General features: G+C 52.5%; 1 protein-coding gene across 1 annotated transcript in view; it reads left to right on the top strand.

The window, feature by feature from the left end:
- The first annotated feature begins 294 nt into the window (after nt 1-294).
- Nucleotides 295-20165, top strand: part of PTPRE (protein tyrosine phosphatase receptor type E) — a 50288-nt gene continuing 30417 nt past the window's right edge. Inside the window, exons 1-5 of the mRNA XM_082674116.1 lie at nt 295-378; nt 7787-7905; nt 15128-15233; nt 15538-15611; nt 17252-17388. Of these exons, the coding sequence (XP_082530242.1) occupies nt 368-378; nt 7787-7905; nt 15128-15233; nt 15538-15611; nt 17252-17388 (447 nt within the window). The 5' untranslated portion in view covers nt 295-367. The remainder of the gene's footprint in view (nt 379-7786; nt 7906-15127; nt 15234-15537; nt 15612-17251; nt 17389-20165) is intronic.

The raw sequence follows: 20165 nt of genomic DNA on the forward strand, positions 1-20165 counted from the left end.
TCTCATTGGATCCTCTTGTTTTACTAATTGGGAAGGAAGGTCAGAGAGGTGACGTGGCCTGGCAAAGACCTTCATCCGGGTGGGGGCAGGAGAGGAGAGAAAGAGAGAGAGGGTGAGAGCAACAGAGATACAGAGACAGAGAGACACTAAACGCAGTTGGGCCTTCAGTCCCAGTAGAAGAGGGACAGGAACCTGCTCTGCTTTGCCTAAGGGGTTTATTTCCTTCCACCACGTTCCCTGAGCATCTCCCCTGTGCCAGATGGACGCAGGCATGAGAGCAGCTCCGCCCTCAGGAAGCCCCGAGGCAGGAGTCATTCTGCCCAGTGGAGTGAGCTTTACTACAGTCCTGCTGGAAAGCTTTTCCTGGATGTCTTTAAGGTAACCCTCCTCAGCGTTGCCAGGAGAGACCCTCGGGCTTCCTTATCCTGGGCAGGTCCTGGGGCTTCCTAAGGACCACGTTCTCTGCATGGGGGGCCCCCCTGCTTTCTCCTCCCACTTCCCACCGTGGACCGGTTGACTCCTCATTGAGAAGACGCCCCTCTCCCCGGGCGGCTTTTCAGACCTCCCTGCACAGGGTAGGTGTCCCCGCCAGGTGCTGCCACCTCACAGTGTGTGGCCCCCTCCTGGCACGTCAGAGTTGCACTGTCATTATTTAGTTATTTCCTGTCTCCTGCTGAAATATGAGCTCTGAGGGAGGAAAAGGCGGTGCTTGATTTGTTCCCTTGTCTCTGCAGACTTTGGCAAACAGTCGACTCGGTAAATATCACTGAAAGAGGAAAGAACAAATGAACAAATAATCAGCCCAACAGATCGTTGCAGGTTTACAGGGTTCACACAACGAGCCAGTAAACTCATGCCTTTGAAATCAGACGTGTGTGTAAACCTAGCCACCGAGGTTTAGTCCACTCATCCCTGTCTGTAGGCATCTCCACGTCTCATCCCAGGTGGGTGGAAGCAGCGTGGTCTGAGGTTCACCCCAGCGGGGGGCCCTTGGAGTTGGCCACCTTCTCCTCTGTCATCTACCCTGCTGAGTGGAGGGTCAGTGGAGAACCATTTATCACTATCCTTTCCCTGAGTCCCAAGGCACTGCTGCATCCGCATCTACTTAGCAGCTGTTTTAGGAGCTCTGTGCCTGAGGATGACGGATAGAAGATGCAGGACGTAGTGCCCCGCAAAGCATGACTTTTCATTTAGATCAAACGGCTCTTCTCCGTTAATTTTGCCTGTTTTCAGCTCCAAGTGTCATTGTGCACTTACTGAAGGTGAAGTGATAGGTGTTAACGCTTCCGTAGCAGATGAACCTCACAAACCATCAAACGAGGCCAGTTTGAGATCAGAGTCATTGTCAAATAGTGATTTTCAAACAGAAAATCAGTTAATTCCAATCTTAGTTCAGTGGTTTTTCCATTTCACGGAATCCAACCACAACTTGAAAATTTGCTCCGTCAAAGATAAGCACCTGACGTGATTGCTGATGTTACTGCAAATTTGATGAAAGAATTCAACATCTATGATACAGTTATTTGTTTTGTAGGATAATATAAATGTTTGTGGTAAGTGTATCACCCTCAGAATTGATTGTGGTATACAAATAATTTATAACTGTGTCCAAACCAACGGGATGTTCTGTCCGTTAAAATGGAAGCTGAGGACGTCAGACTTTATAAATGGCGATAACTACAAGAGTAATTGAACTAAAAATGTTTGGTAATGAAGCCGATGTTGAATTTTCTAAAATACTTCGGCTGATAGCATGCATTCTCCCTTCTCTGTTCAGCGTCATATTTCAGAAATGTTTAGGCCGTCAAAGAATTACTTTGTAAATCAATCTGAGAGTCCAAAGACGGTGAACTTTTCTCTAAATGAGGCCCTAAATGTTGGCTTCATTCTGTTATAAATTAGTTGGAAATATTTAATAGTAGCCATCAACAAACAGAACACCAAAAAACACAACCACAGAACAAAACAAAAGCAAAAACTCGCAGCTTTGAGACTTTTATAGAATTACAAGTATTAAAAACATAGTTTATGAACAGGAAGACATAAAAATTCCTACAAAAGCAAGGAAGGGATAAACAAATTCAGTGATGAGAGCTCACAAGATGCTATTTTGAAAAAAATTACAGGCAATTTCATGAAGAAATTAAATATTAAGGATACTGAAGAATATATTAAAAGTGAAACATACTAAGAACAGACAAGGCTAAGAAATTTATTGGAGCAGGTGGACATGTACTGAGAATAAATATTCTGTTCATGTTTTTATTTTATTTTCATAAAGACAATATAAAAAGGTTGTTCCCCCCCAAATATTGCTGTAATGTGCATTGATATGTTAATTTTGTCGTCTAGAATTTTTTCTTAAGTTTAAAAAATAGTTTTTGAACAGAACTCCTTAATAGTTTCCCATTTTAATAAGACCAAAATGCTCTTCAATAATTATTTTAGAAAGCATATAGCTTTAGTTGTTTTAGCCCCTCCTTCACTCTCAGAAGGGTCCTGATTTGGATGAGGAAGTATACGGCGCCCATTCTGAGGGCTCTAAGTGCAATGGCTTTATATCTCCAGCACGATGGCTCCCAAATCCTCATCTGCTCCTTTGTGAAGGAGCCTCGTGTGTTTTATCAATGTAATCGAGAACAGAAGAACCACCTGGGAGGGGCTGGAGCTGCAGAAGGAAAACACTACCCTCTTGGGGACGCAGGGGGCAGTCTGGTTCAGTCTGCCAGGACACCCAGGGCTACTTGGAAAGGGCACTTCCAGGCCCCACTGGGCAGGAGGGGTCAGCCAGGCAGCCCCTCCTCAAAGACACCGGCTCAGGGAAGGCGCCAGCCCTCAAAGCGCTGAAGATCCCAATCGTCTGGGGTGGCTGGGACGGTACCCGGTCTGCTTGGGTCACCCAACACCCAAATGACTGTAACTCACACCGGGTGGTAGGACCCCAGGGAGCAAGCGTCGGTCTCAGACTTGCTGGACCTCAGAAGCTGAAGGGACAAGTCAAGGGAAAGGAGAGATGGGGTCGCGCGTGAGGGGAAGCTTGTGAGCCAGGGCTGGGGGGAGTGGGCAGGGGGCGGGAGAAGCCCTCTCCTGCTCTGGTTCCACCTCCATCTGCTTCTGTCCCCCAGCTGCCACTGCCCGGTCTCCCGCCCAGTTCCCCTTCCCGTCCCTGAGCCAAGCACCTCAATCCTCACCTGTCTCCCTCCCACTTACCCTTGGAGTGAACTCAAGCCCACCCCTCCCAGCCAATCCCCAGACCCCCCTCCTCTTGGTGGTCTCCACTAGAATGGCCCACAGCCCCCTGAAATACAACTTGTCGTCCCGCTGCAAGGACAGCAGGACATTTCCCGTGGGATTTCGGTGAGGGTGGGGGAGGAAGCTCAGCTAGCCTGTCACACGTCATAGGAGCCCCCCAAAGCGGGGCCCCACTCCCCCGTCTCAGCTGATGAATGATGTCCCCTCCCATCCAGCTCCCAATATGGAAATCCCAGCGCCTCTGACACCCGACTCTTCACCACGTCTAGCTGATTACCATCCACGTGGATTCCACCCTTGAAACCCCCCTCACATGCTGCCTCCCTTCCATTCCCATGGTCCTGCTTTAGTCCAGACCTACTCCACCTATTGCCTAGACCAGCACATCTCAAATTGTAACGCACATAGGAACCACCTAGGGACCTTCCGAGAGGGTGAGAGGTCTGGGTGGGACCTTGGATCCTGCATTCCGAACCAGCTCCCAGGTGAAGCCCATGCTCCGGGACCATCCTGAGGCAGCAAAGGCTACATCACCCCCCGCTTCCCTCCCCATCTTAACAGTGGCTCCTGATGGCTTCCAGTCACTCGAAACTTCATGGCGGTTCGTCGCTCAGAGCCAAGGTTCTCAGCTTCGGTCTGTGTAAAACCCGTCACCGCCCATGTATTTGGGTTTCCAACATCCGGAATCTGGATTAGGCCCAGGAATTGGCGTCTTTGTTTAATGCCCCCAGTGGTTCGAATAATGTAGGTTTTCGGCAGAGGTTGTTTTGGTTTTGGGGGGTTTTATTTATTTATTTGTGGCTGCACCTCCAGGCTTGTGGGATCTTAGTTCCCCAACCACGGACTGAACCTGGGCCCCAACATTGAAAGCACCGAGTCCTAAACACTGTACTGTGAGGGGGCTCTGATAGTCTAGGTTGTTGATGGAAAATGAGCCTTTAATACCAAACCAAACGCTTTACCATGGCACTCAAGGGCCTTCTCAACTCAGCCCCATCTTTCTGCCTCGCTCATCCCTGCTACCTTCACGTACCAGAAGTCCAGCAGAATAAACCGTCCACTGTCTGGACAGTAGGTGGTGCTGTCGTCTCCCTCAAGCCCCTGTCCGTCCCCTCTGTGTCCTGGAGGGACCGCTTAGCCCTCCACCCCTGGGGAGCCCTGCTGACCTCCCAGGTGAATCACCGCCCCCATCTTCCTTCCTTGGTGCTGTGGCCCCACGTCTCCAGAGCATGAGAGTGGGTGTCTTAGGGGTAGCTGTTTGCCACTCGTCCTTCCAGCTCAGGAGGGCTGCTTTAGGGCAGGGACAGGTCTGTGTTCATCTTTGCATCTCCAGGACCAAGCGGGCTGCCTGCCCCAGAGCCATTTCCTAAAGAATAGTATTGAAAAGGCATCAAATGGAGTTTAGAAAAAGACAATTTTAATCAAATGTATAGCTGGCTGACTTTTGAAGGTGTAAAAATAAAGTCTGCTTTGTTGGAAATCATCTGTTTTGATAATCTCAGGTTTGGAGAGCAACGTGCTTTATGCCCCACAGTACTTCACGCTTGGTGAGCGCACAAGCACTGATTAAATACGGATCACTCAAAGTCAGTATAGATTTAATTACTGTTTGAAGCATTATTTTTGTACTGATTCGTGTCTGTGTTTATCGGGTAGCTTGTGCAAACCCTTTGAGGGTGAATGGCCAGGGACTGGCAAGCTGTCATTGGCCTCTTAAGTGATATGATTAAGGGACTCTAGGTGGTGGGCTGGGTTTGAATTCTGCAACATTTAGTGCCCTCTGCTGGTCACACCAGGCAAATCACCTGCTGCTCCAGGAGGCCCTTGCAGAACTCATGGTGTCTGATTCCTGATAAGCTGGTCTTGTCTGGCCTCCCTTTAGATTGTTGAACATTTGGAAAGGAGAGTTTTTAAATTAATGCATGGAAGAGAAAAATGTTCCACCTAGGAATTCTGCCTCTCTGGGTTGTATTAAACCAATTAATACCTTCTAATAAATTACACTACAATTTACTCAAATATATTTTTTTAGTGATCTCATTTCCTTTTCTCATTTTTATTGAAGTATAGTTAATTTACAATATTGTGTTAGTTTCAAGTGTACAGCAAAGTACAGCAAAATGATTCAGTTATATATGTATTCTTATATATATGAGATTCAGTTTTATGTATATTTTTATATTTATATATTTTACATACACTTTTTTCAGATCCTTTTCCATTATAGGATATTACAAGATATTGGGTAGCGTTCCCTGTGCTATACAGTAGGTCCTTGTTGTTTATCTATTTTACATATAGTGGTGTGTATCTGCTAATCCCAAATTCCTAATTTATCCCTCCCCACCTCCACTATCACCTTTGGTAACCACGAGTTTGTTTTTTTATGTCTGTGAGTCTGTTTCTCTTTTGTAATAAGTTCGTTTGTATCATTTTGTTAGATTCCACATATAAGTGATATCATGTGATATCTGTCTTTCTCTGTCTGACTTACTTCACTTAATATGATAATCTCTAGATCCATCCATATTTCTGCAAATGGCATTATTTCGTTCTAGAAAGGAGTAGTATTCCATTGTATATATGTACTACATCTTCTTTATCCATATATTAAGAGTATCATAAGAGTGCTCAATAACAACTTTTTAAGGCAGTGTATGCAGAGTGCCTGTCAGGGGTTGAGGGCTTTCGTCTCCAGCGGCCCAGGATTGGAATAGCGGCTCCTGAGTTTCCTCTGGACTGGATATGGACCAGCTGCCCCGTGGGGCCTCAGTTGCTCCGTCCTGGAGGGATTTCTGTGAGGGTGATACCCATAGAAAGGGGGTAGCGTACAGTAGGTGCTCACAGAGCGAGAGCTATTTTGCATGTATGGCTCACTTAGTAAATCTAAAATATATCTTGGAAACAAAAAAGAAGAAGGAACTAAAAGTGTTGATCATGACTGTGGTAGTTGTTCTGGGATAATTGTCATACTGTGCTCAGAATGGTTTCATTTTAATAGTGGTGATTGCTAGAAAATGATTGGTTTTTTGCGTTCATTCGGAGCCTTCTCTAATTACAAGTGTTTCTTGGCTTTGGTCCATTCGTATTCCCGAGGGAGGCTTCTTGCAGGAACGTGCCATCTGTAGGGCCGGGCGCCCAGGCTGACTGTGGACAGGGCTCGTGGATGGAAACGGAGGAGGGCGCCCAGGAGGGAGGACACACCTGCATCATCAGCACCAGATCCCACCCGGCAGGTGCCACTGCCCACCTTCAGCTGCAGGGAGCCCTCGGGAGGGGTTTCTGTACCACCAAGAGGTCACTATCATGATTCCCAAGGATTTATGGTGTCTTTGCCGAAACGGAGCACTGAGTAGGGGGTCCCAGGTGACCGCCTGCAGGTCTCCTGGGCGAAAGAGCCTTTTTCTCTGTCGAGCCGCGTTGCAGTCTGGGTTTGCCCAGCACGTCTGCCCATCCACCCAATAAATACCTTCCCCCATCCCCGAGGTGCCCAAGTGGGTCTGTCAGAGATGAGCTGACCGTGACCCCTCCTCCAGGAGGGGGCTTCCCTCTGCTTCCCCTGAGAGCTCAGACCGGAGCAGAGTCCAGATGCAAGGCCTGATATCAGCCCGGAGTCGTGAAGATTACACGGGGTGATACAGGAAAGCTGCCGGCAAAGTGCTTGGCTCAGAGGAGCAGTGACGTGACGCCAGCTCTTCATCCCCAAGTCGCTGTTCACACCTCACGAGGCAGGGGACTGAGCTGAGCTTCACGACAGTTAATCAGGCTCCGGAGTGTGGGACAGGTGGACGGCCAGGGCCTGGAGTTTTTCGGGGACCTTTTCCTGTAGCTCCGGTAGGAGGTACTCAAGGCCGGCACCCGGAATAAGGGCCGGTGTGTAGTTGTGGTTGTGGCCGAGGGACAGCAAAGGGGGACCCTGTGCAGGTGGCTGGACCCCCCTTCCAGCCCCCCAGCCCTGTGACCACAGGCCACGTAACCGAGGGCGCGGATGCATCTCTGGGCTGCTGTGATGCAACACGGAACTACTCCACCGTGTCACCACGGGCACAGCGAAATGTTCCTATACGTTCAGCAAGTTACTGTCGTCGGCAATCCTCAAGCCAAGGTGACCGGGCCTCTTGCAGGGTCTGTGAAGCTGCCTCTCGGAATCGCAGACCTCGCGATGTTTTAAGAGTTTATTCTCCCCCGGCACCTCCACGTCCTTGGCCTCTTCTCTCCCTCCCGAAACAGACAAACAAACAAAAACAGCAGGAGCTTTTGTAACCTGCGGGTGGTTATGGCGCTACTAACCTGGCTTGTTCTAAGGTGGGGCTACTTCCCAAGTGCAGGTAGAAATCGTGCCAGTACAAGACCTCCCCCCACCGCAGACTGACAAAGCCACGCTCCCAAAGGGTCCCCACTGTCACCCCGATCCCCGGCCCACTGTTTTTCTTCCCGAGTCCTCTGTGTCTTCTGAGTTTCCCGCCTCGGTGGAGGCTGGCCATCCCCAGGTGGGTGGCGGGCGAGCCCTCTGAGCCCGTTCTGCCTCTTGCAGGGTTGCCATGGAGCCCTTCTGTCCGCTCCTGCTGGCCGGTGTTAGCCTGCCCCTCGCCAAGGCCTTCAAGGGCAACGAGACCACCACCGCGCAGAGCAACTGGACCTCCACGACCGCAGGTAAGGGCCCCCCGCCTCTTCCTCCCTGCCCTCCTGCCCACACTGCCCACTGCCCCGCCTCCTCATGGCCTTGCGGGGTGATGGGCAGGTGCGTGGGAAGTGTGCTTCTGACCCTGCACGTCTGTAGGGCAGACTGGCTAGGAGAGCAGTTGCTCCGTATTTGACTGGAGCAAAGCTGAGCACTCGGGAGGCAGCGGACATAAGCTCCCACCCCTGCCCTGGGCTGAGAGCCCGTGTCAGCTTGGTGGGACGGAGGGCAGGATGGCCCCCGTTGTGCTGAACCCAACTCAAAGCAGCCCTGAACAAACATGGATGAGTCAGTGGGGGATATTTAAATGCTGGCGTGACAGTTGATGCCATTCATTAAGAAATTCATATTGTGGGGCGAGATATTGGTGTAGTAGTTAGGTTTATTTTAAAACATGAGTCCGTACCTTTTAGAGACGCATACTCGAATGTTGACAACTGAAACGACAAGATATCTAGGAGTGACTTGGAAAAGAATGCATAGCGGGGCAGGCCACAGACGCACACAGTTGATCCAAGAATGTCAGGGGGCAGATACGTGGGGGTTCGTTACTCTAGTCTCTCACTGTTTTTATACTTTGAAAGTTAAAAAGGAGAAAAGGAAAAGGAATGCCTGATACATGAGACAATATGGGTGGGTCTCAGAAACATGCGAGGTGACCAGACAGGGAAGAGCACGTGTTGTATTTTCCACGTATGTGAAGCGCCCGGGACAGGCAGATCACTGGGGCTGGGCGCAGGACGGGGAGTGAGCACACATGGCAGGAGGGGTCTTAGTGGGTTGATGGAGAAGCGGAGGTGATGGATTGTGGGGATGGCGGCACAGCTCTGTGAATTCATTGAAAGTCATTGAGTCGTATGCTTAAAATGGGTGTGTTTTAGAGCTTGGAAACTTTACCTCCATAAAACAATGTAAATGCAAAGTTAAAAGAAGAGGAGAGGGAGAGAAGAGAAGCAAGAGCAGATGCCCCTGAATCGCCCGCCTGTGTTCACATCTAGCTCTGCAGCTTAGTGGCTGAGTGACCTTGAGTAAGTCGCTGACCCTCTCTGTGCCCAGTATCCCCAGTTGTAGATGGCGGTGATAATAGTACCCACTTCTTAGCAGTGCTGTGAGGATTAAGAGAGATAACCGTGCTGGGGTGTGGAGGACTCCTCAACACTGGCCGTTTTTAGCGGGACAGTTATGTCATAGGTCATCCGGCCAGACTCTTAACCGAGAGTCGGCTGTTCAGTATCTTTTGGTGTCTTCTTCTTGGACATGTGCCTGATACAGAGGGAGGCCCAGCTGGGTGGGTTCCAGGTCCCCGAGGAGTTGATATGGATTTCCTGGGCACCGCCATGCCTCCCTGGTAGACTTGTCGGCCTGTCTGTGTCTGCCAGCTCCATCCCATGGCAGGGCCAGCAGGAGCCTGTAACCAGCAGGGACTGGACCTCCGCTCTGCACCCAGACCTGTTGCCAGTTCCCACACCTGCTGCTCCATCCCCATCCCCTCCTTCCCCCAAGACTCCCAGACATAAAACTCAAGGAATTCTCTGATAGGGATCACTTGGTGTATTGGTCAGGGTTCTTCAGAGAAACAGAATCAATAAGATATATAATTATATGTATATTTATTATGAGGGATTGGCTTACATGACTGCAGAGCCAGGGTGCCAGTCTTCCTGTGGAAACTGCCAGTCTTCAGTCTCCGCCTGAAGACGGGCAGGCTGCCGTAGAAACAGAAGGAGCGACGCCCCAGTTGGAAGGCAGTCAGGCAGGAAGAATTCCCTCTTACTCGTGGGAGGCTCCGGCTTTTTGTTCTATTCGGACCTTCAGCTGATTGGATGTGGCCCAACCCCCAGTGCAGAGGGCAATCTGCTTTTCTCAGAATACCAGCTCAGATGCCGGATCTCATCCACATGGCCTCCCTGTAGAAACACCCAGCTTACTCAGATACGTTGACCCAATATCTGGGCGCTCTGTGGCCAGTCGAGTTGACACATGAAGCCTCACAACTTGCTCATCACAGACCTTCGGGAGAACAAAAATTATCAACTTCCCTCCAGGAGAAAGTTGGCCAAGGTGATTAGAGTTGACACTATTCAGCCTGGGGTCAAGAGTTCAATCCCCATCCAGCCCGAGGGCTTTGCATGATTTCCTAACCCTGGACAAACATCCTACTCAAGCCCCTAAGAGCAGGGACAAGTGAGGCTCCCTGCTGGCCTGAGCACCCAGCCAGGAGAGCCCTTCTAGGCTCCTGGCCATCTTCTGCACTGAGCAGCACCCTCTTCACATGGAAACCCCAGAGGAATTCAAAACCACGGAAAAGAAAGACCAGAAGCCCCAGTGAATAGAAACTGTGCTCGTCACGCTGCCTCGTCTCAAGCCGGCCCTCTGGGTGCCGGGTCCTTGGTGGAGCACTGCAGCCCGGGATGCTCAGGACGGTGCTTCCCTGGGATGGGCGGAGGGGAGCTGGCCTCTGGCTGGCCCAGTGCCCAACACCTGCAGGAACATGTAACAAAACATTCAACCAGGCGGAGAGCATCCTTTGCCCAAAAGTGGGGAAGAAACGCTGCAGCTGTGTGAAGGCACCTGCAGGTGGTGCTGTGGTCACTGTCAGGGTGACGGGCTCCCCACTCCTGGGTTCACCTAAAAATAAAATGCCTGGCTGATAATCGGCTGTGGCTGTCAGGTGTCCTTACAGGAAGCGGGACGGCTGTGTGACCCGGTGCCCACCAGAACGAATGTGAAAGTCACCTGTTGCAGCCTCTGCAGGCATGGCAGTGGCTTCTGGTCACTTCCAAGAGGGAAACCATCTGGCTCAGGGCCCCTGTTATGTAAGTAGATGGGCTCCTGTGGCCTAGAATTCCGGAGGACACCTGACCGACCGTGTGAGGTGCCCTTTGAAACTTCATCTGTTCCCCAAAAGAAGGATGAAGCATCGCTTGGGATGATCACAGTGCTTTGCCAGTGTGTTCCAAAATAACCGGGAATCATTTCATTTGCTCACTGAACAAAATATTAAATAATCATCAGGAGACATTATTTTACACAAGTAGTTGAAGGTAAATATCTATAAATTGTACAGCAAAATGGTATTGTCCAGATTATATGAAGGATTCCTAAACATTAACAAGAAACAAAAAAAGACAGTAGAAAAACGGTAAAAAATTTGACCAGGCAAAATATGAGTATCTAATTAAGTATGTTTGTGAATCATGAAAAGGCACCTAACCGTCTAGAAATTAGGGAAATGCAAATTTAACTGGTATTATTTTACTTATCAGATTGACAGAAATTAAAAGAATTACTAATATCTGGGAGAAACAGGTTCCATCGTACACTCCAGGTGAGCGTAGAAGGTGGAAACATTGGCAGTTGGCAGTTTCGATTACAGTTTAACGTGTGTGGACAGAATACTTCCAGGAGCTCGCCTACAGAAACCCTTGTGAGATACACAAAGATGTCAACATGAGCTGCAGAATTGTAGGTAATAGCCAGAAAGTTGGAAACAACCTAAGTGTCCATCCCACTCTTGGTTTATCCAAAAAGTGGAAATTCAAGGGGCAGTTAAACAAAATGAAGAGGCTCCTGTGTGCTGACACTGAAACTCTCCAAGACAGACGACCCAAGAAAGGCAAGTCGCAGAGCTGCCAGATACCGTATTTCATCTGTTTTTTTTCCCCCCACATTTCACATCACTGTATCCTGAAGTGTGCCTTAATATCTTTTTTCCTTTCTTAGTGGTTCATAAAGTAATAGCACATCTTACGATCCATGGAGTCTTAGATGTGATGAGAGAGTCGTTAGGCCTCCAGTTATCAGCGAACCTGTAGGTTTATGAATGTAAACGTGTAGGGAAAATGTCAGGGCAGATACACCGCATGGGTTTAACAGCGTGTAACTCTGGGAACAAGAAGGGATGGCCCTTGCCCGTGACTGTTCTGTGTTTGGTCTGAACATTTTGCAGCAGGCCTGGATCCCTGTGTTGCTCCTATCGACCAGAACCCAGCAAAACGCAGGAGGTACAGGGTGGGAGCAGACTTTTAAAGCGCCCTCTGCTGGTAAACAGCGGGTCCTGCAGGGACCTTGCCCGCCCCCCAACCAGAACACAGCTGCTCTGCCACCTTCTTCCCCTCCCTCCTCTTCTCTCCCACCCCTGCCCCAACTCTTCCCTCCCCCAGGGACCCCCAAGGCAGGGCAGATCCGCATTGGAGGAACATCATCCAGTACCCCCCTTCCTACAAGAGGGGACCCCAGAAGGGGGGGTCCCTTTGTCAAGGCCTTACACAGAACTCTTTAGGGCTGAGGGGGGAACCAAGGGGCCTCCCCACCCCCTGCTGCCCACCCTCACCTCACAGGGCCGTCCAGCACAGCGGGCGAGCCGCACAAGTTTAAGCGTGCAGGTGCATGACTGAGGTCAGGACTCACACGGCAGCCCCTGACTTTCAAATTCCAAGACCAGATTCCATGTAAGCCGACACACACGTGTGCACACTTCTCAGGCGTGCATGGGCATAAATTTGCACGAACATCCATGCGCACCTGACCTGGAGCATTGGCTGCATAGAATTGGAGGAGATTTGGGGAGAAGGCTGCTCTGAGTGGACCACCGGGGTACTTACCTCCAGGAGAGCCCCGCTCTGCTCCCCAGCCGTGACCCTCAGCCCCACCCAGTCTGAGTCACATCACCGTGAAATGAAAACAGAAAGAGACTTGAATTTCCTCTTAGTCATCACCCTGACTTCCCATCGGGAGCCCATTGGTGCCCGGGAACACAGCCCAGCCTGCGGAGGGTTTTTCCGACCCACATTCGTTTTCAAAATTGTATTTGGGTTGAATTGCTTACCAATATTTAAAAATCAGATAATTTTTACGTAAAAATATAGATTTCTTCCTTCGGTAAATTGGAAGAACTGAGCACGCCACGTGCACCTCTCCTTGGCCCCCGTGAGCTGGGGCTAAGACGCAGCCAGCCCCGCGGACAGGGCATGGACACCCCGCCAGTTCCCGGAGCCTCACGGGGCCTGCTGGTCCTTGACTGTTCCTGCCTGACCTCCATCTTCCATAACAGAGGCGGCTGCTGACAACTGACAGAGACCCCGAGCAGGGGAACCCATTTGTCCCTGTGGCCCATCGCTTCTGTCCGGGTACACGGCCCCTTTCTGGGGGCCTTGGGTCATTCCGCCTTGGTCCTTGAGGGTGTGCCGTGGAATTGCCCACGTCTGTAACTGCAGCCTTGACTCCGGGCAGCATGAAAGCGGAGGCTGGACCCTGGAGCCCCTGACGGCCCCAGGGGTGGGCTGTCTGTGATCCCGGTGCCCACCTGAAGCTCCCGGCAGGCCTGCACGTTCAGCTAGGCCCATCCAGCCCTCGGACCTACGAGCTGGCCCGTCAGTCACTGCCAAGGTTAAGCTGAGCAAATGCAGAAGTGGGGAGTTCGACAGAAGGGACGCCCCGGGAGAGCAGAAGGGCACCTGCCAGGCTCTGCGGCTGCATCTGGATGGGCAGGGATGGAGCTGAGTGGCCTCTCTGGGGCTGGGCCCAGCTCTGCCCATTGGTAGCAGGCGTCTCCCCCATCAGTCTGGGCTTGAGTTGCTCCAAGGCCCTGGCAGGGTTCGGGGGTGCTCCAAGGAGCTGCAGGTAGGTCGGCTCCTAGGGTCGGGGAGGAGCCTCTGTAGCGGAGGGGCTCCCAGGGAGGGACTGAGCAGAGATCTCAGCCTGGCATCCCCAGCCTCCCAGCACAGCTGCGGTGGTCCCTGAACATCACTAGCTCGGGTGGCAGAGGCATGGGGCAGCCTGGAGCGGGGGCGTGTCGTAGGTTGGCCAGGTTTACGGTGGCTGAGGTCACCTCCTCACCGCTGTCCTCAGGTTTTAATACTTCCACGTCTAGCAGTCACTCAGGTCTGTAAGAGTCCTTCGTTTATTAGGAATGTAGCACTGACCACCCACAGGGTGCTGGCGTCAGCGCAGGGCCCCGGCGGCAGAGCTCCCGGCCCAGGGGTGAGATACCCGTTACACCTTTGGGATACGTGGGGAGGGGTGCGAGACGGGGGGCTGCGGGGCCCTGTTGGTGCTTCTGTGAGTCAGAGCGATGACGGTCCAGTCATGCCTTCTAGGGGCTTCCACTGAAACGGGGGTGAAGGCGGGCCCCCCGGGCCTGTTCCCCCTGGAGAATAGGCTGTGTGCTATAGGCACACAGAGCCCCTCTGGGATCCACTGGAGGGGAGCTGCGTGGGCTTCGTGGACGAGGGGCCTTTGAGGTGCTCCTTGGCGGGCGAGGACGCTTTGGAGAGGAGGGCGCCGCAGGGCAGTCTGAGGGGACAGGAGCTGAGTCAGAACACTGGGGGAGGGGTGGGCTCTGAGGGTGGCGGCCGGGCCACCAGAGCCCCCTGGAGTTCGGGCTTGCGGGCCAGGCCCTGGGCAGCCACGTTGGGTCCAGGGACGTGGCACCTTCTGGTCCAGGAAAGACAGATGAAAGGGGAGCACGGGTGGTGCCTGGTCAGCAGCTTTCCTCTGGGCGGGTGAGGTCGGCAGCTCACGGCTCCGGGAGGCCGGGTCACCATGCGACCACGGGCCACTGTCCTGGGACAGAGCAGCAGGGCATCTACACTCCCACCCTCCTCCACCTCCCGTTAGTGGGAGGGACAGGTGCCCTGGGACCTGGGGAAACAGGTCACACGGGGGTCTGGGCCTTCACTACCCAGCAGCAGGGGGCCTTGGACACGTCAGGTCATCACATCCTCAGCTCAGCTTCTTCTTGGTGTCAACGCTGCTCATCTAAGTAGAGGGGCCTTTGTGGACCCAGTGGACCAGGATGGTGGACTGAGTTGCAAACTGTAAAGTGGGGTCCGGGAAGAAGGGCAGATGAAGGAGGGAGTTTGCAAACTGTAAAGTGGGGTTCTCGTGTCAGGGAAGAAGGGTTGAGAGGGAGTGACTACTTTGCAAACTGTGAAGTGAGGTTTTGGTGTCCAGGAAGAAGGACTGTTGACGAAGGGAGTTTGTAAACTGTAAAGGAGGGTTCTGGTGTCCTGGGCCGCTGGGATGGGGGGGACGAATTGGTGACCTCTAAAGTGGGGTCTGGCATCAGGGAAGGGGGGCTGGTGGGAGGGCCACTTTGCAAACTGCGAGGTCTGGTGTTGGGAACCTTTCCTTGCCCAGAGCCCGCTTCCCCTTGTGCCTCGGGTCCTGACGGGGACCTGCTTCTGCCCCCAGGCGCTCCGGCCCCCGGCCCTCCGGCCCCCGGCGCGCCCCAGCCCCTGCTGGCCTGGCTGCTGCTCCCCTTGCTGCTGTTCCTGTTCCTTGCAGCCTACTTCTTCAGGTAGGAGTGTCCGGGCGCTGGCTCACCCACACCTGCTGGGGAGGAAATGATGCGAGAGGCTGTCACTGCAGATGAGCAGGCGGGGGCTGGCCGGGTGGCAGAGGGCAGAGCAGGGGCGGGGCCAAGGGGCCAGGGCAGGGCCGGGGCCAAGGCGCCAGGGCAGGGGCTCAGCCATGAACAGCAGGAACAGCTTCTCTCGGCTCACCTGGTGGGTATCCCTGGGGCTCACCTGGTGGCTATCCCCGGGGCTCTGGACTCTCAGCAAGCTCCCTGTGCTGACACCTCACGCGTCTGTGTCTCTAAGGTTCAGGAAGCAGAGGAAGGCAGTGGTCAGCTCCAACGACAAGAAGATGCCTAATGGAATCCTAGAAGAGCAAGGTAGGGGGCCGGGCTGGGCCGGGCCTGGGGGTGCCGTGCCTTTCTAACACCTTAACACTTAAACGATGGACTCCTCCGGCTTTGCGACTTTCATCTGGCTTTACCCGGTATCATGCCGTCCTTTATAACCGGAGTTTCCCCGTTTCAAAACTACTGTCATTTTCTGTCCGGTGTGAAACAGACGTTTGAGGCATTTCAGTTTGTGGCTTTGGGGGAGACACTGTTCATATCCTGTCGTTTTTCCAGGATTTCAACATATAAAATTTATCAGTCAGTCTTAGATCGTCCTAAGCTGAGACAGGTGGGCTCACAATTTACAGTTCTCGAAAGGGCCACCCTGGCATCCGCAGTTTTCCCATCAGCGAAAAGAAGGGAGTTGATGTACCAGCGTGCTTAGCAGGGAGGCGCAGAGTAGCTCAGGGGGAGTTTCCTGCCTTTCTTTGAGGTTCCGAATTCAGCTACTAACTTGTAAATTCTGCTTACAAAGGCACATTGGTTTTCTTCCCACGCGTTGAGATGTCCAGGAAAGGTATGTGAGGCAGAGGCTTTGAAAACTATTGTTCACACCAGTGACTACGGCTTCCGCAGTCAGCTTGCTGCCTGGTTGTCCCGTGGTTTGCGGGAGCAGAGGTGCCGTCAGACTTCAGATGAATTACGAAACCGACCCGGCACACGACAAAGAGTATCGGCAGCAAAGGACCTCACCCAGACCCAGGAGGGCAGTTCTGTCGTGCTGGGAGACCCGTGACCCTGGTTTCATGATGACACGTGGCATCCAGGCACCACCTTCCTGCCCCCTTCTCCCTGCCCTGCACGTCCCAACAGCCCAGATGGGAGGAGGAAGTTGGGGCTGGTTAGGCCACCTGCTCATCCTAGAGTGACTGTCTCAGGAGGAATGAGCCCTGGAGGGAGTTCTTGGCTGGCCTTCAGAACAGCTCTGCAGGTGGGGACAGGCCCTTTTGCAAGTGACAGCAAAGTAGTGTTGACCTTGTTGAGAACAGCAGCTCAGTTCCCTAGGAAGAGAAGCACATGCCAGGGTGTCACTTGCTGTCTCACTGTGAATTTGTGAAAGCAGCTTGTCCGGGGACACCCTTGAAGTCTGGCCCTTCTCCTTTTCAGTGCCGCCAGCCCCTCCCCCCCCCAAAAAAGAGAAAAAAACAGCAGTGGTTTCTCTTATTTCTCTTGGAGCTTATGGGACTTGAGTAACCGGGACTAGTTGTGACAAAGAAGACAAGGCTGCGGGAGACTCATACCGGAACTGATTCCCAGCCTGTTACCAATTTGCGCCCAGAAACCTATTGTTATTCTGCTCCATTTCAAACCTGGACAGTTGAGCTGGAGTGTGAAGCCACCTGAATCCCTTGAGGAAGGAGAGGTGGCTGGTGGGCGAGTGAGCTGGGAAGGTGAGGCGTCTCTGGTTGGTAAGAGCAGGGGACGCCAGCCAGAGGGGCGTCCGTCTGTCACTGTGAGTGATCGGGGTGTGTTAAAAGAGACAGACCTTGCTTCAGCTGCTCGTGATCTGAGACGACCGTCCCCCTCCAGCTGTGTCATTTCCCCACGAACGTTGTCTGTCTGTCTGGTTAATGTCACCCACCTGGGAATATGGCTTAATAAGCCCCGTATTTCTGTCAATCCCACAGAGCAGCAAAGGGTGATGCTTCTCAGCAGGTCCCCCTCGGGGCCCAAGAAGTACTTTCCCATCCCCATGGGGCACCTGGAGGAGGAGATCCGGGTCCGCTCGGCGGATGACTGCAAGAGGTTTCGGGAGGAGTTCAATGTGAGTTCGGGGCCCCTCTTTCTTGTCACGTGGAAGGGCGCTGGGTCGTGGGATGTCGTGTTTCAGGATAAATTAGCCCAAAGGCTCAGAATGCTGGCGTCCATCGAGACACTGTCCCAAAAATGGGGCTCCAGGGAAACCTGGTTTCTGCCGTGATGACCCTCCGCTAACCCTCATTCCCAGTTATGAGATGGTTGAGAAAGAGGTTCAGAACCTCCTTGCAGCTCAGACACCCTGGGTGCCGTGTTCAAAAGTCAAGTGTGACGGAAACACCGTTATCTCGAAAACGTGCAAGACCAGGGCCTGAGTGGACCACAGGGTAACAATTTCACGCTGAGAGCAAAGGAGCCCCCAAACCATCCTGCACAACATCAATTAAACAGTCAAGGGGCTGCCTTGAGGGGACACTAGCTCTGCCTGGACAGCCCTTTGATCCTGCCCAAGTCAGTGTGTTCATCCTGCTACCGCTGTTCTGGGTGAACTTAATGATGGCAACAGCTAAGATGAACTTGACGAACTGGTCCAGCCCGATGGTAGCAAACCGATCCTACTATCAACAAAAATGCAAATGTACATTAATGACACCTCCCCTTGTGTTGCTCATTTTTTAATTTAATGTTCCATGAATTGTGAATCTGCTAGATAGATAGATAGATAGATAGATAGATAGATAGATAGACAGATAGTTACAGATGCTTGGACGCGCAGGCAGGCAGACAAGACGCACTGGGAAGTGTGGTCTCGGGTTTGGCTGTCCAGTGTTGATCTCTGATCGTGTTTTGAGTTTTCTTTTCTGCATCTTCCTCATATCGTATATAGCCGTGCGCTGGTGTTGAGCTTGAAAGAGGACGGGTTTCCAGCAGGGGGGCCACCTGGTCCTGGCCCTGCCTGTGGCACCGCAGCCCCGCCCGGCCCATCAGTTATTCTCCTGGAAGCCGCAGCTTCCGTCATCTGTGAAGGGGCAGGGGTGGGAGGATGCCTTGATGACCTCACAGGTCAAATATGAGGCTCTGACTTGGTAAACAGCAAAGAGTTGTACAATTGTGACATCTAAGGACAGCATGACTCCTGCTGCAGACAAGTGACTTTTTATCCAGAAGCAAAACCCACGCGGGCGCGGCAGGGTGATGGCGCATTTAGACCCGTGCTTTTGTTTATCTTTTGACACAAGCCTCACCTGCCTTTATCTCGCTTCCTTTTAATTGTTTCCAAATGTATCCCCTTTTCTGAGCTATTAGGTCATAGTGAAAGACAGCTCCAAGCAGTATTGTTTTGCAGTCTCTCAGCCTGACAAGAGAAGTTAATTCTCCATTTTCCAAATGACTATCCAAGTTGGCAGCTACAGGACCATTTCCCCCACGTCCATTCGTGTCCTGTTTCCTCTTGTACTTGTATTTCTCCACGGGGAGGCTGGTGACTGCCCTTGCCGAGGGAGGGATGAGTCAGAACTCGCTGGCTGTACCACCATCTCCAAAGCGAGGGCCCGGGAAGAGGGTCGGGCAGGTGAGGCACTTGTCCCAGGTGCAAAATTTAAGGGGGCACCAAAACACTCTGCCATCTGGATAAATTCTGTTTTCATGCAGCTTTTAAAAATCATCAAAATTAATGCAAGCAATCCATGATGAACAAAACAGCACAACTGTAAATAAAGACAGGGTCACTCTGGTGTTTCCTGTTGCCCCAGGCTCCGACATGGCTTATCAACACACTGTTGCTCATCCTGACGGTATTTAAAAGTTTGATATTTTGGTTATCATGGATTTTTTTTTTTTTTTTGCGTTTAGATTTTTTATTTCTTTTTTATTATTTTTTTTTTGCGGTACGCGGGCCTCTCACTGCTGTGGCCTCTCCCGTTGTGGAGCACAGGCTCCGGACGCGCAGGCTCAGCGGCCACAGCTCACAGGCCCAGCCGCTCCTCGGCATGTGGGATCCTCCCGGACCGGGGCACGAACCCGTGTCCCCTGCATCGGCAGGCGGACTCTCAACCACTGCGCCACCAGGGAAGCCCTTGCGTTTAGATTTTTTTAGATGTTGCATTTGAATGGGATTTTTCTTGATTCCTGGGTTTTGGGGTACCAACCAAAGCAAGTGCCTTGCTCTGCTCTCCCCACCCCTGCCACCGAGCAACCTTCCCAGCTGCCCTCCTGCCCACGGCCTCCACTCAGGGAAGGGCCGGGAGAGAGGGTCGAGGGGTCGAGTCCAGCAGCATGGAGCCTGGTCCTGGCTCCAGGGGACCCAGGGCAGCTGCACGTCCCCCTCTGGACCCCAGTTTGCTCCTCTCTCAAGTGAAGGGCAGGCTCTAATGAGAGCATCACAGCTGCCGTGACCAGCCCGCTCTTGCCTCCACTGGTGGACACGCTCGAGCTGGGCCCTCGACGCCCGTCCTCTTCTTTACTCACCCTCTGTCCTGAGCTCCTCTCCCAGGAACTGTGCAGGGAGACGGATGAACCTCAAAGTCGTCGATCCGAATGAGTTGGGACTTGTGTGTATGGCCAGTGGAAGCTGCCGTGAACTTGACGAAGTAAATGGGGGCCTGGCACTGGGATCCGTTCAGTGGGGTGATCAAGGCATGGATGCTGGAGACGGGCTGCCTGGGCGCCTGCCCCAGATTTGCTTCTTACCAGCCTGGAGGGCTCGGGCGACATCCTTAACCTCTGCCTCAGTGGCCTCGTGTATGAAATGAGGCCCTCCCAGCCCCCATGGGAGTGTCTTAACATGTTAAAGAGGTAAGGTGTGTGCCCAGCTCAGCCCGGCTCCTGCACGAGGGAAGTCTGAGC

Source organism: Grampus griseus (assembly GCF_964374135.1).
Source record: "Grampus griseus genome assembly, chromosome: 16".
Lineage (NCBI taxonomy): Eukaryota > Metazoa > Chordata > Mammalia > Artiodactyla > Delphinidae > Grampus > Grampus griseus.